Below are 25,769 nucleotides of genomic sequence, written 5' to 3' on the forward strand. Positions count from 1 at the left end.
CTTTATTGATAAATCAATATCGTCAGTCTAGCGAAATGTCAACGCGGACGAGGAGGGCAGCGCTGTGGTTCGGTCAAGTTTAATGGCCAACACACACGGACACGGCGACGGAAATAGCCAGCGGCCAGGGAAGCCCACAACACTTGGGAGCAGCACCGGACCGGACCGGACCGGACTGGTCAGTAATTAGGACCACATCCCCGCACCATTGTGACACCCGCGCAGGACTTTTGCAGGAACAGTGAACGCAAACATTGCTCTACACAAGCCGAATCGGGAGCTTGTGGACCGAACACGCTCCGGCAGAGTGGTGGTGGTGGTGGTGTGGTGTGATGGTGCCTTTTGCGTGGTGAAGACCTTCGGCGCACCGGAACAACACGCGGCGCGGGCCAACGGAAGGCGAAAGTCGAAAAGGACGCTCGCCACGAAAGTGCTGCTGTTGCTGTGCAGTGTGCGGAGAATGTACGGTGAGCGAGGCACACAGTGGCAGGGCTAGTAGAACGCACGAGAATTACAAGCCACATCATAGGGCATACCAACAATACAATCCTACATTCTACACACAGTACTTTTTACTGACTAATCCATATCTGATAACTCTACACCTTTTGGCTGTTTGTAACAAATTTTACCGAGAGCAAGGAGCGGAGAACAGAGAGCATATACTTATTCACATTTTACGACTTACTGAGGGTTGTTTAGTACCAAGTCTACCTGTGTGTGTCCCTCGCCCTCCCGCAGTACTCTAGTCGCGACGACGCTAGGTTGGCCCGGGGAACATCTTCTTCCGCGTAACTCAAAGCATATCATATTCCCTTGCTTCACCGGAAGTACCGCGGGTACGTCCGGCCCAAGCTTTGCTACATCAATCCAAAACAATTTCTTCGCGCAACGGTCGCTCTGTGTCATCAACAAGTGGAGTACTTTCGTCGGTCGTCGTGGCTGCCTCGGTCTCTGTCTAACTGCGCTGCGGTCCGTCGTCTATTGGCCCCGCAAACAACGCGCGCGATACGTAGTTGCCGCCCCGTCGGGGTAGTGTTGGTAGTAACGGCTAGACATTAGACGAAGAGTACGACCAGAAACTAGAAGCGCCCGAGACCGCCAGAATTTTCCCAAGGAGTCCCGGCAGTGCACCAAAACAGAGAGCAGCATGAAGCGCCGGAATGACTATAAGGTCGCCATGGCCGAAAGTGTGGAGCTTGAGCCGCTCGGCGGAGGCATGGACAAGCTCTCCGAGACCGACAGCAAGAAGCGAAACGGGATAAACAAGTTCGGTAAGCAAGCGAGACATCCATTTTTTCTTTAACATTCTCTTCAGTTTTGGGTTTTTGCGCCGCCGTTCCAAACGTGCTTTTTGGTTGGTCCTATCCCCGTATGTCGTAGTTGCTATCGCGTGGCTCCGGAACCGGAACGTGTAAATTAGTGCTCACCTCTCCACTTCCTGCTGGAGAACGATATGTTCTATTTACCAACTTGTTTTCCCATCCCGCACCGAATCCCGTTCTCCACGTCGCCGATCCGTGGCGAAGTATCAGTGAGGACATCCGCTGGTGATATGTGCACACACGTGCACGTGCCAGTGGGACAGTGGCGCACAAACACACGCAGGTCGCGCACTAGCACTAGCATCCCCCTCCGTATCCCTCTGGCCAACCCGGGGTGCGAAGGGACGCGTCGTTGGACCGTGTCACGGGAAGCGCTTTTCCTGCCGCGGCCACCGCACGCGCACACGGTGCGCATGTGCCGTGGATGGTGTGGAAGTAGAAATGTGAAAAAATATTGACAGATTCGCTATCATCAGCCATCCATAGTCTGCCCCCGTCTGGCAATCAACTGAAACGCTTCTCAAGAACACTTCCGTCCTTCGATTCGTACCAGGGCACCATCATTTCGGTGGCCACCCTTCCGATGCAGTCGCATCGGGATTGCACGTAGAGTTCCGTAGGGCAGTATTTTTAACGGGTGAAGGCTAGGTCGGACCGAGCGCGTCTTGTGGCCACTGTGTTGCGAAAGAACGCTTTCTAGCGCGGTTGCTAATGGCCGACAGGCAAGCATCCGGTTTGGTGTGAAGCACTCGGCGCTATCGACACTAAGGCTCGCGCGGCCCATTTCGTAACGGTAGTAATTCAATCACCGGACCGCATCCGGAAAAGTGCGCCCTCCGTTCTCGTCCCGGTGGTGTTGTGTTGGCTATTTGTTCTGTGCCTGAAGGTGAGGGAAGACGTTGAGTCGTTTGCGTGTGCACTCCGTTTGGCCAGTCTGTCAACTTGGCCAGTTTGAAAACGGTTCCCCACCAGGCTCGGTCCTCCGTCCATTTATCTGCATTTTATATTTATCGCCGTCGGCGAGTTCCACGTTGCGTTCTACTGCAACGCGCGTTTCTCTTTTTTGTGCCTTTCAAAATACGGTTACCCAAGACGCATCCTGCTGCGTGGCGGGGTATCCTTGAAGGGCACCAAAAATACCTTGCCAAATCATGCAGCCAACATAGCCTGTTTGTGTGGAGCCATCGTAGCCTCCTGCTGCACGCGCCGCCGTTTCCGACCACGTTGCGTTGTTTTTCGCCATTTCCTCCGCCTTCAGTCAACGATGCGTTCCGCAGCCACGAGAACACGCTCAATTCAGTGAATCCTATCCCCTGTCGTTTCTGTCCCCATTTTGTGAACGTGTCTGATTCGTACCGCGCACCGCCACTCTGCAAGCAGCGGCCGCCGTGTTGGCTGCTGGCGAGCAACGGAAGGGGGGACCCGTTAAGGTATCTGTCGTCGGCAGCGGTGGCCCTAACAGCAAACCGTGGCGCAGAGAACGCATCGGCATGACGGAGCCAGACTCTGACGACGATGCATTCCTTACAGGTATTTACATTTATTTGTTGTGACCTACTCTACACTACACACCGGCCGACTGGGCGATACGCTTGTTTGTCGTAGAGGCTGCCGTTGTGCGCGACTTTTGTTTCAATCTGTTCCAATCACCACTTTCTTCTGTCGCGCTGTTCCATCATTTGTCAAGCCACCGGCCATTTTGTGCTTCTTACATTTGATCTGCACAAAACTGTAGTGTTGATGTGCACTTTGCAGATGATCGAAAGGAGTAAACGAACACGGCTCCTCCTTTTGTTATTCCAGGCGGCGATAGCTCCTCGCGTCCGGTCCGGGATGGGGTTGCAGTCTGCTCACAGAAACGGGCACTTCTGGTTACGGCGACCGTGCTGGGGACACTCCTGGGTAATTATCCGAGCAGCAGCATCCTTCAGTAGCGCCCGAATGTAACCATAATTTTCAATTACATTCTTCTGTTTTAGCCACCGCTCTGGTGATAGCTTATGCGGGTCCACAAACAGGTAAGTGCAGTTCGTGCAACGGTTGTTTAAAAATATTTCCGAGAAACACAATACTAAACCGTGTTGTTGCTCTTACAGTGTGTCCTTGTGCTGGAAAAATGCCTCCCGGCTACATTCCCGACGGCTACAACAGCTCGGAACCGTTCCAGCCCATCGCGACAAACGGGCAACCGTTTCCGTGGCTACTGCCGACGTTGCCGAACACCGTGAAGCCCAACCGGTACATTTTGACGATACATCCCAACCTGACGACGCTGGATGTAAAGGGTAAGGACAGCAAGCGCTCCTCCGTAACCGGAACCGACACCCTATCCATAATGAATTCATTCGCCCGTAGGTCAGGTATCGATAGAGTTGTACGTGGAAAAGGAAACCAACTTTGTGGTGCTACACGCACAGGACCTCAACATTACCGAGAAGGTAACCACGCCGGGCACGACTTTCGGGCCACCGTGTCCCCACAATGATGAGATGATCCCAATTTGTCGTCATTTGTTTTTCGCCAGGCTTTGGTGGGACCGAAAGGATTCGCGCTCAAAATTCTGCGTATGCTTGAGTACACACCCCGCCAGCAGCTGTACATCGAAACACGGGAAAAGCTTCGGAAAAAGGCAAACTACACGCTCAGCATACGATGGCACTCGAAGATGATACTGGACCAGTTCGAAGGAGATTTTGACGTGAAAAAGTACGCACGGTTGGACTGCGAAATTTTTCCATGTTTCCAAGGTTGAATTACTTAGAGGATTTCATTTTTTATGATTGTCTCCCTGGACCACAGAACGCTAGCGGCAACGGTACTCAAGCCCGGCAGCACCAGAAAGGCGTTTCCATGCTTCGACGAGCCACACCTGAGGGCAGCATTCAAAATATCCCTCTTCCGTGACCGCTTCCACATAGGGCTGTCGAACTCGATCGTGCAGGATACGGACGATGTCGGATTTTACATGGGTACCGGATTGGTAAGTACCGGAATAGGTGTATCGATAAGAAACACGCTGACTAACACGAATGCTTCTAGCTGCGTGATGATTTTGCCGAAACCCCACCGCTACCACCCGACTCGGTATCCTGGGTTATAAGCGACTTCAAGCGGGAACTGCTCGAGCCGTCCGCAAAGTATCAGCGCGTTAATGTGAGCAAAGTGGCCGGTGGTGGCCCACCAGGGAAGGCAATCGTGCCCTCAGGCCCGGCGGGAACAAATGGAAAGCCCCCAACGATGAAGGTGTCCAAAAGCGATAAAAAGCCATTCCGTAACCTGACCGCCGTGCTGCTGTCGAAAAATCTGTTCAAGCTCACCAACAACCTCCCGACGAAGGAACCTGCGCACGGCGAAAGTGACGTTACGGTGCATCCGGTCGGTGAGGTCACTACGCCAACCATCGCCGGCGACGACCGAGAAGCCCTGTGGGCCGGTGACACTGCTTTGATACGAACCGCACCGGCATATTCGTTCTATGCACCGGAAACCCACATTGGCAAGGGTTCATTCATACTGCACACTTCGCGCGACATTCTGGAGTACCTGCAGCAGTGGCTGTCCGTAGCGTACCCGCTGTCGAAGCTTGACTTTGTTGCTTTACCCTCGCTACTGGACGATATCTCGAGCTCGCTCGGTCTCATCGTGTGCCGGACGTCGTTCCTCAACGAGCCTAACAGTATTTCCGGGAAAGAGTACCACATGTCGGTGGTGAAGATATCCGAAGGTATCGTGAAGCAGTACTTCGGGGGACTAATCTCGCCCAAGTCCTGGAAAAATAAGTGGCTCTGGGAGGGACTGATACGATACCTGAGCCGATTTCTGCTGGCCACCATTCAGCCGCTGTGGCCAATGAAGGAACTCTTTCTGATCGACACGCTCACCAAGGCGCTCGACATCGACGCTCTGCAGGGTTGGGACAGCATCAATGCCGGGGCTAGCGACACCGGGGACAACGACCCGTTCTTTGTCGACAAATCGGCGTCCCTGCTGTCGATGCTGCAGTCTGCGATCGGTGAACGCAACTTTCGTCAATGCTTAGGAAAGTTTCTAAGAACCTACCAATTCCAGACGGCCGAACCGGCTGATCTTTGGGTGCTATGTGCAAAGCAGGTCAACAGTAGCCGCTACGTGAAGGAAATGATGACCCAGTGGACCAACACGGCCGCCTTCCCGCTGCTGAACGTGACGTTAAACGGGACCAGTGTTATCGTGCGGCAAACGGATTTCCGCCCGGCCGAATACCTCGCAATCTACGATGAACCTATGGAAGAGATCGAAGGAGACGATGCAGGAGGACGAACCACAACGACCAGCACCACGATAGCACCAAACGGTGTTGCAACGGGTAATGCCGGTTCCCGGTGGGTCTTTCCCATCCACTACACAACCGACGTGTTGAACGGCAACGACACCACACACGAGGATCCAGAACACGATCATCGGAGTTTAAGTGTGTGGCTTAATTCCAGTGAAGGTAAGTGGAAATACCATTGCGAGCGTGCACAGCTAACACATTCAAGCAAAATTGTGTCTCCTCTGTTGCCTGATATAGCGATCATAACACTCAACCACACCGCACAGTGGATTAAGATCAACTACGGACAAACCGGATACTACAGAGTGCTGTACAATGAAGCCAACTGGATCAAACTGGTTGACCAACTGCATTCTAACAACAATGTGTTCAGCACCCAGGTACGTCTCAATACTTTACGGTGTCTTGTTGTTGCTTCCTCAATTGCTTTCGATTAGGTCGTACAGGTCCTATGACGAATTGCATGTCAAGCTCTTTTTTTTTTAAATCGGTCAATCGGATACGAATACGAATAATTTTGCATTGCGCCGTGGAAAGGCTTTAGCTTTTAGATAGAACATTCCCAATTCTAGAACTATGCCCAAAAATTAGGTCGAAACATCGGCAGCCTGTGAACCTCAGGCATTTCGAGACGCGAAATGTTTGCCGAAGCTCCGAATTTATCGATCTGGTGGTGTTTATTGAGACCCCTGCTCTGATTGTCGTGTAAGGACGCAACGAAAACCGGGTTGACCTCACTCACAAATCTTGGCATGCGATGGAGAATTTCTCAAGGTTATCTTGGAAACTTGTTTCACGTCAAAATCGTGATAGACAGGCAACAAATGTGCCTTTTCTTAGGGTCTGCATATCCATTTTTAATTTCGAACCATTTATAAAGATCCTTTACCGCTCTTCGCTGGTTCATCGGCTTTTCAGGTTGATGCGATCGATTATTTATGCCATACAGAAATTATTTATAAGTTACGAAGGGTTGGGTCGAAAAACGTAACCTTCAACTCTATATAATACTGAACTATCTATTTATTCTACTGCAACAGGACCGCGTAGGGCTGGTGTCGGACATTTTCACCCTTTGCCATGCCAATCTGATACCGTGCCATGCGGCCATGGAGCTAATCTCATACTTCCCAAAAGAAAAGGAATGGGGTCCAGTGACGCTAGGTACGACTCACCTCGAGAAGTGGCGCAAAATTCTGAAGTACTCCGAGTGCTACCTGGTGCTCGCTGAATACGTGCGACAGAATTTGGCCAAATCGATTCAAGCGATCGGATGGGAGGACATCGGCGAGGAGGAAGTAAAGCTGTTGCGTCCGGTGCTGATGCTCAGTGCGGCACTCTGGGAGGAATCGGACACGATCAAGTACGCCAAGGGTTTGGTGATTAACTTTACCACCCAATCTACACCGATACCACCGAATTTGCGCGCAGTGGCCTACATCGGTTCAGTGCTATCTGGGGAGTTTCAGTATTGGCAATTCTGCTGGGACCGCTACATTGCCGTACGACGCGAACGAAGTTCGGTCTTGGAAGAGCGGATGGAGCTGCTGCGTGCACTCGGCGTGACCAAAGATGCTTGGCTGCAAAATCGGCTTCTATCACACGTCATCACGTTGCCCGTGTTCGAGATCGTCCAGGTGTTGGACGCAATCGCTGGTACACCGACCGGCGGGGCGATGGCCTGTCGGTTTTTGCAGGCGAAGTGGTTCGACTTCCAATCGAAGCTTGGGCGCGGCACAGTACAATTTGCGCGCGTCATCTCCGCCATCACGCAGTATGGGTCGACAAAGTTCGATTACGACGAGGTATAAAAGAAACACACGGCCCTCTGTTATCGGTTTAACGTTACAATCTTTTCAATTTCCATCCTTGCAGCTTAAATCGTTGGTCAATCGGTTCGGCGACGGTCCCGGCCTAAAACTACTAAACATGACCCTTAGCACGGTGGCCGCCAACGTGGAGTGGGTCAGCCGTTCACAAGCATCCATATACAACTGGATCGAGAACAAATATCACTTCTGATGGAAGAATCATGCAAACGAGCAATAGTTTTTCGTCTTTGTTTCCTACTAGTCAGACTATGCATGTATATTTTACCATGATCATCGATTAGCAGATTCCGTTCCCATTTCAGCTTACGAGTGGTCGATGTTTTTCGCTCACCTTCTTTTGGCAACGGGGATCCGGAACGCGAAGCAAACAAATGACAATTTTGACGACAAAAGAAGAAGCAAGAATGCATTTATCGTAGTACAATCTCAAGACTCCTTTTATAGATACCAAGAGGGCGCGTGCCGGTGGTGAGGTGTTCTTTAATCTTCCACTGTCTACGTTTAGGTATATAGGTGTACAGATTATATATATATATATTCCATAACATATAAGTTACCAAAGAGCGCAGAGAATAGTTTGTGTGATCGACAATTTATATCGTATAACTCGCCAGTAACTTAAGAATATTAGTGAAAAAAGAGAACGGAAACCATATACGCTAGAGGCCGAGGGGAGAAAGACCTCAAAATGCACAAAAATCACCGACTCTCCATGGCTAGATGGTGTTGTGCTAGAAGCTCTGCTAGGATGAACGACACGGTGTGCTCTAGAAGCAATCCCACTTGAATAGAACTCCGGTTACCAGTTGCAAGGCAGCATTGAGTAAATCTTGGCGCTAGTGAATGAACCAGAAGTAATGATCATTAATATACAATCCTGTGTTTTCGGTGTTCATGTATACCGCCTGAAACATGTCCATCTAGCATCGATTCTGTTGAATAAGAATAATCAGTGTTCAGTATTGGTTTGAACCACATGTAACTCTTTATCACATTCAATATCTCGCTCAATCGACTATTTTCCTTTGCAGATCAGGAGACTAACAGAACAGTGACGAGCTCGAAATCGCAAAATCACAAGAAAAGGAAAATAAAATGGTGTGAAACTGAGTGAATTTTGTTTCTATACTATTCGCTATTGCCTTTATTTTGCTACAAGCCATTGGCTCTTAGCGTTTAAATCAGTTGCACAATTCCAGCGGCCAACCGAAGCATTCAAAATTAGAAGTAGTCACCCAGCAACTCTAAACGGCGTCCGCGAATGTACGTCTTATTTTGGCGAACGTCACTCACTTATCACGCTCCACACACACGCGTGGAGGTCTATGATTAATTTCGTGCTAGTCGCGAAGAGAGAGAACGAAAAAACTTAGCTCCGGTTGTGTCGTGCGGCGCGTGTTCGAAATTGCAAGATATATTTACGTCATATTTAATCAACTCAATAACAAACCGCCACTTGCGCGCCGTAAGTACCGGAAATTGAAGGAAAATCGGGTGCACCGTGGTGAATGTTGGGAATCTATGGCCTGTGAAGGGGAATCACGGGAAGCAACAGGTTCTTCTGGTTGAAAGATTAGACCGCCCGTTTGATGCGTGTAATGGTAGTGGTGGCGGTATTCGTTCCCCTGGGGTGCTCTCTACGTCCGAAATAATGCGCAGCGGGATGCGGTCTATCGGCTGTACGCTAATGTTTACTAATTATACATTGTTTTGTTTTAGGACTTCCTCCAAATGGGTGACTTTGATTTGCCGCTGATGCAGTCTTTAGCGCCGGAACAGAATATACTGACGCTTCCTTCCGTTCGCCACATAGCGAACCATCATCAGGTAATATCTCGATGAAAATCATTCCTTCACCGTCATCATTATGTAAACCCACTTAACCAACCATAATTATTCGTCAACATAATCATCGTCACGATCATACAGGTGTGTTGTACTGTGCTTAAGTAAATATGGTCGATTCGAAATAATACAAAATAAATAAACGGACATATAACATATCACAAGCTAGTGCTGTAACATCAATCTTCTCATTTCGATGGATAATCTCGCCACTTCACAGTGCCCACAGTAATTTGCTGCCGTTTGCCGCCCAAAACTCACTACGGTTGAGGATGCTGTTCCAAAGAAGCTTCCTTTTTCGCATTTGCACCCATATTTCAGCCACACATTGCTTTTGCTGATTGGGCGATGAAAGCTTCTCGATCTCTGCATTAAGTAACTAATTCAAATTTCACTTGTCGCGCATTTTTGCGTGTTATTCTCGAAAATCATGGCATCGGCAAAGGGCCCATCGTCAGGCATCATCAACATCTCCACCGAAATCTAACATCACGCATAACGATTCAATCATAATTAGCCATGATTTGCAAAATCGATGTAAAACATACTGTCGTCGTTTAACACGCGCATAGGACGCAAAAAAACACCCAAAAACATAGTTCCTATGCTATCACGCGGAACGAACGAATGAGCGAGACCTTCGTATGCAAACACAAACACACGACAACACGGCTCATGGTCTGACGCAAGCGGTCCACGTTTACGCGCACCGGTTCAGAACTTCGTCTCGTAGCCCGAGCGAGCTGCGGCCGTGGACACTTGCTGGGGAGAGGGGATGGTCAATTTGTTCTGGAAACATCGGTACGCTTTGCGCTCGTAATATACACACAACCGAGCTCAGACTCAGAAGTCAACGATGGGGGGACAAAGCGATCCACGAGAGACGGCTTGATTTCATGAAGCAAGTTGCTCCCAACACGCCGCGGCACACGCGTTTGCAGTGCTGAATGTGACGGCTTAAACGCTTCGCCATACTTGAGCGAAATGTATGCGGCGTAATGACTGAGAAGGCAGTATGATAATTACGATTTCACCATACGGCTCCTCTGTGTCGAAGGGACATTTCTTGCTGTTTTCTTTCGATCTTTGTTTCAAAATAAAGCCGATTCGCCTTTGGCCATCGCGACAGCATTTATGGTGGTGATCGGGGAGCTATGCCAGTTCGGGGCCATCGTACACATCTGTTACGGGGTTGGCCGTCTGTTGTTCGTCATTCGCAGTGCGAAGAGTGATGAAAGTGTTGAAGTTACCTGCGTAGCGAAAGTTCGGCTGCCGTGCTTTTCCCTTTAGTCCGTTTTGTGCAACTGGAGGACAATTTCGCCGTTCGCTGTAGAACCGAATAGATGCTGCTTGAGATGCATCGAGTGACGTGTGTTTAATCGGAGCAGCCTCTGCAATGGAGCAGGTGCCAGCTTCACGCATTTAGCCTCGCGAAGTGCAAAACTAAGATAAAGAGAGTGCGTGCAAAGCGAATCATTGTGAGAGTTGTGTGCTGACGGTGATTCATGCCCAGCAGGCAGAGTGGGCCAGTACGGTTGTGTACGTTTCGCGGCCCATGGTGTGTGGCACGCGGAACCAAACTGCGGGCTCGCCAAGAGAGAATACATTAACCGGTTCGGCTGATGTAAAGCGACGCACTTGACAATTGCGAAGCAAAAAAGGCCACACATTGTGTAAACTTAGTATGCCGACCAGTTGCTTACCGAGAAGTAATTGACACACAAATTGCGCAAAAACTTGCTTCGCTCAAGCAACGAACATATTCGAGAAGAAGAAGAACACAACTGCGACAGACTAAAGAAATAGAAATCTGGGGACCATTTGGTCCGATGAATGTGGCAGCATATCCTGTGCCAACATTAGTGACCGGCCATCATGTTGACAACAAAGAAGATGTTTACCGAGCACCTGCTGACGCTTGTGCTCACGCTAAGCTTGCTGCGGGTTGATCCCGAGAACTACCTCGATCTGCACTGGAGTGCTGGTGGTCGGCTTGCCAGTGTCGGCGATGGCGACTGGCAATTGGAACCGCTGGCCGCCCCGGTTTACTCGAACAGATCCTATGTGAGCCGCAAGTTCCTGCCACCGATCATCGAAGATCTGTCACGCTTCGAGCAGCCCTTTATCGAGCCAAATTATCGCGGCTTGCAAACGTACCTGCTGAACATTCAGGCCACTGAGGATACCGCATCATCTACCGGTAGTGGCGGTGTCGGCGGAGGAGGAGGAGGTGGAGGAACAATTGTCGAAGAAAGGCCACCGTCTCCACTTCCAGCGGGAGGCGGGACGACGATGCCGAACGCTCACAATGTCACTGTTTCACCGGTGCTGGCCAATGTGCTGACGAATTTCGATGTCGATGCTGAAGACATTTTCCTCAACGGCGATCTGTTCGTGGAAAGCACTTCGGTGATAGAGCAGAATATGGCAGATTTGAACGATTACGATACAATCTTGCTGGAGAATCCGACTGCCAAATTCGACCCCGAAGCAGTGGTGCACGATATCGAAGATACCATACTCAGGGCACGGTCGTTAATGAACTCGGCGAATGAGTTCATGAAAAAGGAGGACTCAGAAGAGGCCGCCGCCGCCACAACAAGTTCCTCGACAACATCCGATGCAACGCGAATGCTTGGCGCTGCGGTCAATCAAACGCATCAGCGACACGATCATGGCGAACAGGAACAAGGTGCTATTAAGAATGCACCGGCTGCGTTCAATCGGAGCGATCGAGCGAATACGCAGCAGAAACACTTAGTGAGCACTGATTTGGATAGTGAAGATGAGGAGAAATGTGTCCTTACGTCCGATAAAAGCGAACCAAAAAGCCCCCTACCGAACGGTGGTCCAGCGCAAGACCTAACGCAAGAGGTAAATTATGAAAAAAATAATATTTTCAAACCAATCGAATGGCCAAATTATGCGTTCATCATATTGTGACGCCATTTGGTCGATACAATCACAAAGGAATCGCACGTTCGCACGGTCAATTGCGGTCAAACCCAGTAGGCGGGATGTGTTTCAGCTAGTTGAAATATGGTAGGACATCCTGCCCTTGGAGGTTGCCGTCTGCTCCCCCGTATATCGCCCGTGGGGGAAAAAGTGTAAACAGACAAAGATTGTCCCGAATAAAATTCGCTGACCTTTGTTGGCGCGGCACCTGACGAATGGCGCCGCGGAGAGTGTGGCGTTTACGGTGGGTGCAGTTTTTTCAAGGAATATACAAGCTTGGTATTCTCTTTTATTGCAATCCGAGTGCACAGCAGGCCGGCTTTTACTCGGTTTGCGCTTCTTTGTTTCGAGTGCTCGAATAAACTCCGAAAACGGAATGACCTCAGAGATGCGAAACGAAAATAACGAACGTTCGGATGTGCAATGTTGTGTGTGAGACTTATTTATATGGCAAAAGAGAGGCAAAACAAGGTGCTTAGCGGCCCCAGAACGGGTGCGTGGAAAGGAATGTGTGGAAGGAAGAGTGCGATTCAGTGCTGAGAAGCACACGCTTGTCAACAAACAGTTTGTTAATACGCAGCGCGAGCCACGCAAACGTGGTGAACGATCTTAAAAACGTGAAACACAATTTCGCGTTTCGTGCAAATGTCGGTCAACTCCGTCGTCATCAACGTATTTGAGCGTTTTGGCGATAAACGGGATAGTAATTGTTTGAATCGGAATCGAAAAATGTGGCGCGAGGCGACACTGCCGCCACCTGTCGGAAATCGTGGAAAGCTTTTGTACTAAACAAGTACTAAAAAGTTTATTATGCTGTTGGAAGCTCCGGTTCATGCCGTTGGAACACACTTGTAAATTCGTCTGTTTCCGGTCGGTCCTTCGAGGCTCAATACGATTTTCTGAAGCATTTCTAACCTGGCGCGAAGTCCTTACAGGACGTTTTTCGTTTTTGGTGTATTTTACATTTCTTTTACGCTTAAGCTGTCGTAAGCTCTTTTACGCTTAAGTTAAGCGATTAAGCTGTCTTACCTTGATCACTAATATCAATTCAATCAAAAACTGGTTATAATAATAACTTCTTTTGTAACCGTTTGTCGGGCCGTCATGTAGTACTAGCTAACAAAATGTGTGTGTTTCTACTTGCAATTTAGCTGATCACCAGGCGGAGATAACAGCAAGGCAATAGAATATGATTCAAATAACACTAACACTGATTGCGCAATCGAGTGCGATACTTTTCTGATCGATCCTCAAAAATATCGGGCCTATTTCTAATCTTTACATTTTCATAAGCGAATACGCATAATTGTACAAAAGATGTTGTATGCTTAAGTCATATAAGTCGTTTCGATAGCTCGTTGTGGTCTGGGCCATTGTGTTTCATTGCTTCACAGTGCCCCCTATTTTTCGATAGACGGGTAAAAGGTACCCAAAGGGGGCACAACGGGACATGCCAACGTCTTTACCGAGGTTTATCTAATTTTTGTTCGCTATCTCACCACTCGCGTTACGCGATAACGTCATTATCAGTGGTACGGAAGGGTTTAGATAAACTGGCCGCAAGGCAGGTGTTGAAGTGCTTCACTGCTCGCCTCAGTCAAGGCGCAAAGTATCTGTTGGTCGGGTAGGCAGCGCCCGTAAAAGGAGAAAGGCTACGTTGAACGACTGCAATTTTACTACTTCTGGACACTGATTCTGTGTTTTGGTTTTTTACTATACCGAGTGAAAGTGAGGTGCTCCGGAACAACACCAAAAAAACGATGAAACATATCAAAAAGGTTCTTTCAACTACCGGTGACTTACGCGCTACCCAGCAAATTGAAAACCCGATCCGACGTCGTCCTGCAAAATCGTCGATCCGCGAGCTCTAATTATGTGTTTGATGTGTACCTTTCGTTTATTTTAGGAAATGGATCTAATCGAAGTGCTCTGGAAACAAGATGTCGATCTTGGATTTACCCTGACGAATGCCGCAATCAGCACAGCCAACGTCAGGGACACGGCACACTCGTCTATTGCCGATGGGGCCGCTGCTAGCATCAAACCCGACAGTGATGACGATTTAGAGAAGCTGAAAGCCTTGCTCGAGATAAAAAATGACAAGGTACGTAGCAGCGCACGTGGCCTATGCATGCGTTTCTGAGCACCAATGGCATAGGGTCGCCATTTTCGTGTAAGAAATCTTTTGTTAATACCTTTTTGACAATGTCTGTCCCAGAACATCGATGGAGAAAAGCAACGCGATGTCGCGGATGATAGCAGCTTGGACCCCTGGGCTGGATTATCGTACACGATTGACACGGAAACGGGTAAGACATTTTAGGTGGCAAAAACAGTATCATTAACATCAGCACAATGGCTTTCTCGATTAAGTTCATTAACTATATATTGAATCAATGAACCACCACAGCCAATAGCCTGTTGACTCACGGTTGAGAATGGAGCCGCTCCACGTTTGTTTGTGCGCCTGGCATGGTTGTGAAATGAATACCTAGCCAAACTTGAGGTGGTTAACAGTGGCAGGGTATCCTGGTAATTAATTATTTATTACTAGGCTTACGCACCTAGGGCCCAGCAAACAATAACTCGCTATGAAAGGCGGGTTAAACGATACCGACATGCCGAGGTGGGCCAAAGTTCGGTTTGTTTGTGACAGCGGAACGCAAGCTTCACCGCGTCGTCATCGATTATGAATGTTAGCATACACATTTTTTGGGGATTTGGGTATTTTGCAAATCTTTTGCTGCTTCCGTCCATTTATCTTCATATTAGCTTAAACTTTGATCATATGATTTGAGTATAAACAGTATCATGTTTTATGTCATTATATTATTTATGGTAGGAAATAAGTTTCATAACTAAATTATTTACGTATGAATTGTATTTATCTTTCATGTTTACTGCTATATATTGATCCGTTACCTGTTTATTTATACGATACTTTACCCTTAGCATATTTTGCCTACTAATATTTGTACATTCAATATATTCCCCATGTTTATTAGAGTCTGTTTTCAACGCATCCTGCTTACGCGTATGCCAAACGTTTGATTTTTCAGACAACCACTCTTTACGCTTTTGGGCATGATTAATAGGTAAATTACGATTGTGTGTGATAGTATATCACATATTTTTCCATCTATTTTACCAATCTTGATCCCGTCGCACTTTATCTGCTGTACTGTATATTTAATATGTTTCGGCCAAGCACCAAGAGTAGGAGGAAGCTTTGCGGTGGAACGGCCATTGCGGCGAAATGCCGCTTTGGCTTCCAGCGGCTTTTCCAATTCCGAACATCGCACCGTGGGGCACCTCGGAGCGTTTATGCTGTCCCCAAACGGTGCGGCCCATTGTGGCGGGCAGTGGTATGATATTATTCCATCTGCTGTTGGCATTGGCTTAATGTACCTGTGTGTGCCGATCATTTGTGCGTCAGCCTGTAAAAAATGCAATGAAAAATGAAGGAACCCGGCAAACCGACGACGACGACGACACAGTACGATGGCTATTCTCGAATAAAAGGGATCGTTGATTGCCGCTGAATTGTGTACACCCATTCGAGGCCCATCACACGGGCGGCCATATTAAGTAGAGGCCGCACTGTCGCGGCAAGCGGATACACATACACACCCGAGCCTGTAACACAAGCACACCGGCTCATATATGGCCGCGCAGTGTTCGTTAATTCCTTCCCGCGGCGTCGCCACTGTGCGCGACGCGAGCACCGTGGGCCCGGTGCAGGGCCCGTAGTTTATGTATGTGGAGCAATAAAAGAGATATATAATTCGGCTTTCCATTATTTTTCGGTGGAAACTGCAAGTTCATTTCGCGTTCATTTTTCATCCTCCCTCCGGCGGGTTGCTGACGGGGGACGGACGCAGTTAGGGCTTCGCTGCGTATTCGCTTCGCTGCTTGCAACTAACTACCACCACGCGGGACGGCGACGACCACGTTGATCCGAAGGCGTACAGACCCGTCGCCAACCATGTGGCATGCGGGGACGCGCGGGTTGGGTGTATTTTCCTTTTTTTGCCGGTCCATACCCTCTGGCCCCGAAAGAAACCCAACCACGCGTGTGAATTGAAAAGTTTTTCTTGAACGTTTCCTCGTGGTTCATATTTTACGGAACTTTGTTCCCGTGTTGACGGAGAATTAAAACCGGAGTAAGAGAGAAACCACAAAAAGTGTCCGTAATCTTCGATTAATCCAACGTCAGGCATAGGGAAACCTTGAGTTTTGGACATCATTCCTTGGGGGCGGCTTAAACCCCGGTTCCATAAACTTATCAACACGGATCCTGTAACACGCTTGGTTTCATGGATGGAACATTGGCCACAGTCGTCGCCGGCTAGAGAAGTGCGGGCCCCAAACGATATAATAGTCCACGGAGAAAAGGTGCTTTGTGTGCTTTGAGTGGGAAAAAGAGAGGAAAACAAACCATAGCCCCCACCCGGACAGACGGAGACAGAGACGGAAAGCGCGCGTGGGAGAAACGCGAAGAAAAAAGAAAATAGCATGCGAGTATTATTAAATGTATCATCTCGGGGTATTATCTGAGAGCAGCACCGGGCGAAACGGGCGACGGGAGCCCGAGAACGCGGTCGGGCGGCCGAGACCGAGGGAGAAGAAAGTGAGCAGTAAATGGAAAGCGTGGCTTTGTTTCGCGGTATCATCAATCAGTAAAAAGGACGCCATTGGGGGAAAATGGAGAACTGCGCGCTGGCGGCCCAGGGCTCGTTCTAGCCACCGAAGCAACCACAACCATCGCCACGAGCAACGACGACGGCGGCTGGCCGCGGGTTCGTTAAGGATGTTGCTGTCGGCCGCGATAAGCTGGTGCGGTTTCAGTGCCCTCTTGCCGCCCTGGCACATTGGCCTGGCATTGACGTCGTCGGCCATTTCTCAAGAAACCAGGAATGCTCCGCAGGGGGAAACGAAAATAAATGAACACGGACAGAGTCACGGTTTTGACATGGGGTGGTCGGCGCTGGTCTCGGCCTCGCTCATGTTTGCTTGCGTTTTAGCTGTTTGTGTATGGATCGATGAATTTTTGTGCCTTTTTGGTCGTTCCATTGGAGAGCGGGAAAAGTGAATACTTTTCCTCTCTTCCTGCGAAAATGCAGGACAAAGTACAAAACCATTACTAGGATTGTTTGCGACAACGACATTACTGGACACCGGAACAGGGATGATCCTTCCAGAGTGTCTACTTTGCTTGTAAAACCTTAGAAAACGAGTGCAGGGTGTTTTCATTGTAGAAATTTAAAAGTATCGTTTCTTCTCGGCCATGGACGTTGTCAGAAACCCACGTACGGAGGACCTAAACGATGATAACTTACTTTCGCCATTTGCTTCTACGGTTTTATGTAAATTGTGCATCAATGTTACCTTTCTTTTGTATTGTGGAAGCATTCAAGACGCAGAGGTTTTCAGAGTCCATTCGGAAATGTCTAAATTGAACAGGAAGGAAAAATAGGACGTTACTTAGTAGTAAAAATGATATGATATAATATGATATTTATTGACAACACCCCATTTGAAGATTTCAATTTAATACGCAAATGACTTCAACACTAACATTACTAATCGAAACGTGGATGTATGCAGCAATGGAGGATCAAACATAGATTTCTTTCCTCAAAATATGTACACCGTAATGGCACCTAACGTGCAGAAACGAGAAGTAAATGCGAATAAAGTTTCTTAAATGAAAATACGTAATAAGGACATTCTAAAACCACACTACCAGCGACCGAAAAAGCTGTATGAACGCAAGACAAATAAGACGATTGTTCGCCATGACATGACTGGCTGAAATATTTTCAAACATTTGAAAGCATGAAACGAGATTATATGGAGAATGGCAGCAACAGTAATGCTCTAGTGTGTAGGATTGTCATTCAGTTCGAGATTATTGAGAGAGTTAATCATCCATCATATTCAAATTATATTCATATTATTCATCATATTATATTCCATCCGGTACATTCTTGATAGCTGATAAGCATTCTTAAATAGATGACGGATTTGGCCAATTGGAAGGCTAAATCTTCTTTGATACTTAAGATTATATGCAGCTTAAAGCATTGTGCCACAATAGAGATATTTTTTAACATTCAAATGCTAATTGATGAAAACAACATGTTAACACAAACAATTCAGTCGTGAAACCAGAATAGAAATTGGTTATGTGTCACATGATCAAATTTTTACTAAAATGTGAACTTTCTGAACTAAAACGAGACCTTTTAGTGACTGATAGATATGCGCATTATTGGGTAGAATTTTCGTATTTGTTTTCTACATATTTGCCATCATTTATTTGCGTCACGAGGATTAATTTTTCATCGAAATAAAATCAAATAGCCTATTTCCTAGTAACACACAGCCCGTAATGATGATAGCGAACAAAGCATAAAGTTACATTGTAACGCCTAGGAAAGTATGCGAAGCGAAGAATAAATATGCGTCAGAAAAAGAGGGAAAGAAAAATTGCACATACCATGTACCCAAGGGTTAGCAAAAAGAAAATGCCTTCTTTATTGCGCATGTCGCAAAACGCGTCGCCGCTGCAAGAGGAGCACATACGCTTAGAGGCGGTACTTGTGCCACCATGATGGGACCTCCTTTTGTGTGGCCGAGATGTGAAAGCCATGGGAAAATGTGTTTCAATGGAAATTTCGATTACTTTCCACATGATGTGATTCTGTAATGTAATTTCGAACGTTTCACGAAAGGATAAAGGGTATTACATCATTCATTTTTTAAACAAAAGCTCCACAAGAGTTGTAGCAACAAATTGCGTTACTTTGCGAACAACTTAACATCTGCAGAGCAAGCCATGGGATCGTGTTCTGGAATGAGTGTTTGACTTACTGTATATTGTTTATTCCGATGGAAATTTGCCTTAGATATTTTATTTTATTTATATTATTTGTATATAGGCATGTTTAGTACTGTTCTTCCTCGAAATGTGCCAAAATTAAGCTAAAATGTTGCAGCCTGACAAACCCCTCTTTTCATCTTTGTTTCAGTTTTAAAGTTCAATTTCGTGTTCAGTTCAGCTGTCTTTCAGTTTCGTTTTACCGCGTACATTACACCCATTTTTCGCTTTTTTATGCGAGGGGCGCCTGTTCGAATTCTAAGAGTGCATTAACTTCACTTCAAAAGCTCAAATCGGTGATAAATACGGCCATTCCAACACATACTAAAATCTAGACTATTACAGTTTTATAACTTTCCACAGTAAATAGCGGTACGACAATCCCCTATGATAAGAATCTTATATCAATCATTTCTAAAATGTAGTGTCTTATTCTGCAAAGGAATTCAATTAAGCTCCATCCAACCGTTGCCATCAATACGTGATGGTTTCACTACTTTTCATCAACTTTTCGACAGTTAACTGAACAAACTAAAGTATTAAAAACAGTTCGGCGGCGTCAATATTGAGTATCCAAAACATGCTACGAAATGCCGGAATGCATAGCAGCGTTGTTTTAATTATTCATTGCCAACAAACCTAACCTTCCGAAAGAAAGTGCAACATTCGTATGACAAACGAATTTTTTTACTTCGTCACCATTGTGGTGCATAAAAGTTTGATGATCCAGCTACTTTTGTGGGGCGAATTGTGAAAGACACACCCCGGCGTGGTGCGCTGGTCTTCTTCGGTCAGAATTTCGCCTCCACTCAAGTATGTTCGTGTTTGCTACTTGTGTCAATGAGTGGTCCAAGAGTGTTCCTCTCAAATTTAAATAACTAGAACGGGGTGAAGTGTGATCTTTTTGTAAGGCTTCCGGGTCCGGACAATATTTGCTTCCCATTATCCTTTAGCGAACTGCCGTAATCGTTTCACAATAACATAAAAGCGTTTGTTTTGTAATGCAATTTCTAAGTTCATTGCTTTGTTGATGTAACTGATGAAAACGATTTATTCTTTCGTGTTTTTTATACTTAGCATAAAATTCGTTGAAAGGCTTCCATTAGTGTTACTTCCGAGATGGGCTTAGCGGAGGTAAAGACTTCATTAATTCTAGTGTGCGGAAAGGCAATTCGAGGACAGCCGACCGCAGGGTGATTATGGCACGATTCGTCACACGGAGAACGAGAACGCATTAACAATCGAAACAAAAATCCCCCATGGATTTTTCGTTAATAACCATTCCGTACGTGACGGGAGCCAATGGGTGCCGGAGATGGATCCTACGCTCAATCTCAGGCGGCCGTGGGGTGTCCACGGATCGAAGGCAATCAAAACGTATCCTTCCGCCGCCTCCATAGCCGTCGTATCTGCCGGCCCGTAAGCTCCTGCTCTTCTGCCGTGCTCTCCGGCAGCGCTCCCAACATAGAAGGGAATGCGCGCGCTCGCCATAAACGCTCTGAACTCGGTGCGGTCGAATAGAATGCAATTAAGGGAAGTTGGCTTCATAGTGTATGGGTGTATGTGTATGTAGGATGACAAGGGGAGCGTGTGTATAGCGTGTTCACTACCAATTCCTGTCCAGCGATCGGGCGAATGAAGAAAAAGGGAAAAGGTTCGCAAAGAAAACACAGCGAACGCTGAGAGAGCGAGTGAGAGAGATACAGACAGAGAGGGAGAGAAATTGATCGAAAGCCACGCCTTCTGCGCGATGTGCGGCTGCGGGTTGTGTGATCAAATATGGCATACTACGATGGCTGTGTGCCGCTATCACTATGTTGCCGCCGCGGTCCTTTATTTACCTCACATGATTAATGTTGCAAAGCGTGATGTTATTGCTGCACGACAGGGCCACAGAATATGTACTTGGCGGGACCCCGAAGGGAGGTCGGCACGCTTTTGTTAAGAATGTAATATAAGGGAAAACACGAGAGCGCGACGACTTGCTTTTATGGGATGGCCAGAGTGCGTTGCACACAGACAGTCGCACGTACATGCTCCCAACCACACATATGAGTCGCAGGGGCCAGACCGGGCGCAGAAAACGGCCAGAGCACACAGAAAGCTTCCTTAGTTTCACCTCAAACTCTGCGGATAATATGTATGTGGGCCGAATAATATCGCCATAGTTTCTGTCCTACACACACAGACGCACGTACACGCACAAACACAAAGAAAAGGGTCACGGGTGGGTGACGAACGAATAGGACGCGGCCCGTTCGGATAGGTTCGGATTCGGCGGCAGTGATGATCGTCCGAGGAGCCGGCCAAGAGTGTATTGTAAGCGGCGGCAGAGCGGGTTTTCTTTCTGATTCTTCCCATGTTTTTTATGTTTGCTGCCGCCCTGCTCAACACAACCATAATCCAGCGCGCGATTGTGCCGAGACACGGGCATCTTTGTGGAGAGAACATTTTTCCTCGAGTCATTATTACATGGTGATTTATATTGTGTGGTTTGTTTGGTCGGTGCGCGCTGTGCTGAGCCGCTTGTCGCAGTTTGTCGTTGAGAGACGGTTTTGGAGCCAAAAAAGATGGCGAATTTCTAAGGCGGAAGCGGTTCTTCGACCGAGCGCCAGAGAACGTTTGTCCCTTCGAGGGCGCTGAAAAGCCCACTGACCCACAGGTGTAAAAAGGAAATTTTGAAAACCAAAAATTCCGATTGTGCAGTTAAGTGTGTCGGAAGCGAAAATTACTGACACGGCAGTAATGCTACGCGAGTTTCCTTACGATCTCGCCTAAAGCGAGCTGAAAGTGATGAAACAGGTGCCAGAGGGCCCAGCTTGTGTGTTTTAGTAGTGGCTTAAAATGATGGCCCAAAAAGTACGCCACGATTTATGTTTGAAAAAGTGGTTGGAAGACACGCAAAAGTGTCGAGTGGATTGAAGAATACCGTGATCGTGATTCGGATGCGGTGTAGTACCAAGGAGTCCCTCTCGAGGTGATAGCGTGAGCGAAACGTACACGTTAAAGTCACAAAATTTGTAAAACTGTGTACTGTTCCAGTGGTGGATGAGTGGTAGAGGTTAATGTTAAGGTAATGACGAACGGCAGGCCATTTTCCGTGTGCTATCCTCCAGTGAACCGATCCTAGTCAGAGGGCAGTGTTGTTGTGAGAAAGCGAAAATTCTATCAATCCTTTGGCTGATTTCTGTGTGCTAGAAGCAGTAAGCTGCTGACTGTTGTGTTGCGGGTCAAAAGTCAAACAAAACAAAAATATCATAGAATTATAAATACGACACAGTCCCCGATGTTCTAAGATTTAAAGCAGAATATATGTGGAGTGTTGTTTTTCTGCCATACAGCGTCTTAAACTATTTGTATCGTCAGCGCCTGTGCAAAGGTAACATCGCCTATCAAAACAGCGGAAGAAGGTACGTGTGTCCCTGTTGCCTTGGCTTATCAAAATGTTTGAAATGTTTGGATCTATTGGAACTAACTCGCATCCCGTTTTTTGAGACGAAAGACAATTTACTACAAGTATTTCCGGATCCAGGAGGAACCGTTCTTTTACTATCAGAACGTAATTTTGTAGTATTATTTTTAGCTTATTTAGAGATGTCTTTAGAGAGATGTAGACTTTAAAACTATACGGTTGATGTTAAAAAATATTTTATCACATGTTGATATGTTCAACAGTATCAGCAAAAAATAGTTGTTCCAGGTAAAAAACCTCTGTTTTATCTTTATGCTCTTAACGTGGTTAAGTCATTGATGTTTTCATGAACGAGAATTGTATGATTCAAAGCACCAGGTGGCTCTTCGTCAGCTTCCAATCGCGTCCCGAATATGGAAAGCGCCAAGTTGCCAATTCAAACACCATGACAGAGCACTAATCTGGAATGCTAAAGTATATCTTGCAGCATGCATTCATTTCCTCATTTTTATCCTTAATTAGATCTATTTCCGTTATAGATCTATTTGCAAAAGAATTACCGGAAGAAATATCAATCAATCGTAAGAACTCAGTGGTCTCTCCGAAGCTGTAACGAAGACATTTCTTTTTAAACCTTTGTCTTAACTATAATAATACATTATTTATCATTACATGTATAGTGGCTACTACTGTGCTACGCAAAAAATGGCACTGAAAGCTAGAGAACCACTGAACACTCCAATGCTACAGCACCAATTGAAACCGCTGAACGCTCGCCTTTTTCTTTCGTTTAAATCAACCGCAAAATATCTACTTACTTACTTACTTATCCGGCTACAACCGCCGAGCGGTCTTGGCCTGCTTCAAGGAACCATTCCACCACTCGCAGTCGAAAGAATATCTGGTTATCTGGTTCTCAGAATATCTGAGAATATCTGGAATATCCCCAAAATATCTGGTTCTCTGAAGAATCTAGTCAATTTGACACCTAACATAGCTGCTCCAGCAACAAATTATTATGTTATCGGCCGAGTTGAAAACAATAAAAAAGAAACAACGATGGCCGTTCAAGTTCCCCTGATTGCCCTGTGAAGTGCACAACAATAATGTCACCACGGTACGGGGCAAAGTTCAGTAACTAGCAACCGTCCCCGCAACTGTCCTTTCAAAATAAAATTCAGGGATCGTTGCCTTTAAAATTGCCGTTTGGCTGCTCCTCGTAAATAAATTTGTCTTCCAGAGGAGACCTTTGAATTGACTGCAGCTGACGCAGCATCGAGAGCGAGTGGCCAGCTCACAGCCATTTTTCCACGCACACACTTTTGTTCCGACCGAGAAACATCTCTATTCCCTGGAGTAAAATGGTGGCCCATTATTTATTACTAACAGTGGAAAAAGGAATCGAAGGTATGGTACGGAGAAGCTCCGCTCGGAAAAGGCCACCTTTTTATAGTTCATGCCGGGAGCGTGTGTAGAGTGCGTTAGTTTCATTAATTATGTTTCTGCAGGATATTGCTGCTTCTCATTTATTCTCAATATGAAAAATATAATAGAAATAATTTCAGCCAGTGGGAAAAGGTCCTTTATTCCCTTCGAGACCCCCGTATGCGCAGACCCCGGGCAGACCCTGCCTAAGGAGTGGCCTCCACGCGTGTGTGAGGCAGAAAGAGAGAGGGAGAGCCTGGCTGGTTGGTGGGAATCATTAATCAAAATTTTCTTATTCAAATGCCGCAGTTATTGAACTGTCGCCGTGAAGGCAGCGGGACCATTAGTCATATTTTTCTGACAGTCTGCCACACGTAGGTACTAAAGCACGGTCGGAGGATTCCTTTTTCTTCGAGCTGTTGCCGAAAAACTGGAAGCTAGGAATTTTTGGAACCTATTTTTTACGTTTCATAAGCTTTTCATAGACCCCACAAAGCACACAGCCTACGTTTTCCATGTACGCCGTTAGAGCCATACAGTTTTGGAAAACACGGTCGATCGATTGTAGAGAACTGATGAAAATTAATGCAAAATAATGCCATTTGTTTTCGTTCACCTGGAAAAATTTTGCACCAAAAAGGCGCAACTTGTGCAGATCACTTTGGGTTTCGTTCGTTCTCCGTTCGAACTCCCCAACAATAAGAGATGCAAAATGTTTCCACGTTCGGATTCCTGGTTGCGCCGCAGCCCCAGACTTTTGAGAGTCAGATTTTACTTTCGTTCAAGCACTTCTCGTTTTCTTGCACGTACCGGACGCGGGGCTCTTGACTCGCACACGAAAATGCTGTGGGGGGCCCCCCGATCCGTCTCGCCGCGGCCGCCGGCGGAAAATGAAACTGAAATCTAATGAAAAGATTACCAAATTGACCAGCGCAACCCAATTCTCCAATTCAATTTGTTCAATAATTTGAAAAACGATCAAAGCGTTTGGAGAAGAAGCAGTTTTCGCGGCCAAAAGAGGAAGAGTACGCCAAGGTAAGACGACGTTGTGCGATGGCTGTGTGTGTGTGCGTGAATATTGGTTTATCGTGCACTTTTGCCGGTCAAGACCGGCCGGAGGTTGGTTAGCGCATGACGCAAAACAATAATATCTACCGCGAGCCCACTAGGATTGGGGCCCCCCCGGACAACGACTGGGACTGAGTCGGACGGACCGGGAAGAGGAAGGGCACCCCCAAAGTCATAAGAACAATAATTTCCTACAGCCAGACACGGAAGGACACGACACACCGACGGAAGCGGGGGCCAGCATCGGCCACGGTAAAAAAGACTAATTTGAAAACATTTTGGTATGTTGTGAAGTTGAAGGTTATTTTCCATAATTGGTTTCTATGTGCTCCGGCGACTAGTACATAGCGCGAGCGGGCGAACTCTCAGAGCCGGTCGATCGATCGTGTGTAGAGTTTCGGGTTCCAGCCTTACGATCATCCGCACCGCGGCTTCTTATGTACCGCGACCGACGATCATCGGCGAAGAGTGTGAACGAAGCAAGTGTGGCGCGCAGAATTGAGCGAAGAAGAGGCCACAAACAACAAAGGAAACACGGACGAGAATCGAAAGAGGCGAACGAGTGGCCAAAGCCGAAGATTCACGAAAAACGGCACACAGACACACAACGCAAGGCGCGCACTTATCTCGCGGCGCGCCATCGTGTTTAGCGATCGCCGTTCGTGGATGTTCTCCCTGGCGGATGGCTTCTAGAAAATGGTCAATTCTG

The 25,769-nt window shown here is 47.1% G+C and overlaps 2 protein-coding genes across 2 annotated transcripts in view; both read left to right on the forward strand.

The window, feature by feature from the left end:
* The first annotated feature begins 1,150 nt into the window (after positions 1–1,150).
* On the forward strand, positions 1,151–8,439 carry LOC131211102 (aminopeptidase N). The gene is made up of 11 exons (XM_058204459.1): positions 1,151–1,274; positions 3,129–3,227; positions 3,305–3,343; positions 3,422–3,610; positions 3,681–3,763; positions 3,850–4,031; positions 4,125–4,305; positions 4,365–5,799; positions 5,878–6,020; positions 6,681–7,445; positions 7,516–8,439. The coding sequence occupies exons 1-11, from the start codon at positions 1,151–1,153 to the stop codon at positions 7,660–7,662; spliced, it is 3,387 nt and encodes a 1,128-aa protein (XP_058060442.1). The 3' UTR covers positions 7,663–8,439.
* A 2,753-nt stretch (positions 8,440–11,192) lies between these two features.
* LOC131216678 (segmentation protein cap'n'collar) overlaps positions 11,193–25,769 on the forward strand; it is a 36,838-nt gene continuing 22,261 nt past the window's right edge. The window contains exons 1-4 of the mRNA XM_058211230.1: positions 11,193–11,517; positions 11,554–12,191; positions 14,179–14,376; positions 14,491–14,581. Coding sequence (XP_058067213.1) covers positions 11,193–11,517; positions 11,554–12,191; positions 14,179–14,376; positions 14,491–14,581 — 1,252 coding nt within the window. The remainder of the gene's footprint in view (positions 11,518–11,553; positions 12,192–14,178; positions 14,377–14,490; positions 14,582–25,769) is intronic.

The sequence above is a fragment of the Anopheles bellator genome, chromosome 1 (assembly GCF_943735745.2).
Source record: "Anopheles bellator chromosome 1, idAnoBellAS_SP24_06.2, whole genome shotgun sequence".
Classification (NCBI taxonomy): domain Eukaryota; kingdom Metazoa; phylum Arthropoda; class Insecta; order Diptera; family Culicidae; genus Anopheles; species Anopheles bellator.

Bases quoted from the DNA above. Each gene is read 5' to 3' on its own strand.
- LOC131211102 (XM_058204459.1), top strand. From the start codon at position 1,151: ATGAAGCGCCGGAATGACTATAAGGTCGCCATGGCCGAAAGTGTGGAG. The intron at 3,764-3,849 runs GTAACCACGCCG...GTTTTTCGCCAG, and splicing joins ACCTCAACATTACCGAGAAG to GCTTTGGTGGGACCGAAAGG. The intron at 4,032-4,124 runs GTACGCACGGTT...CCTGGACCACAG, and splicing joins GGAGATTTTGACGTGAAAAA to AACGCTAGCGGCAACGGTAC.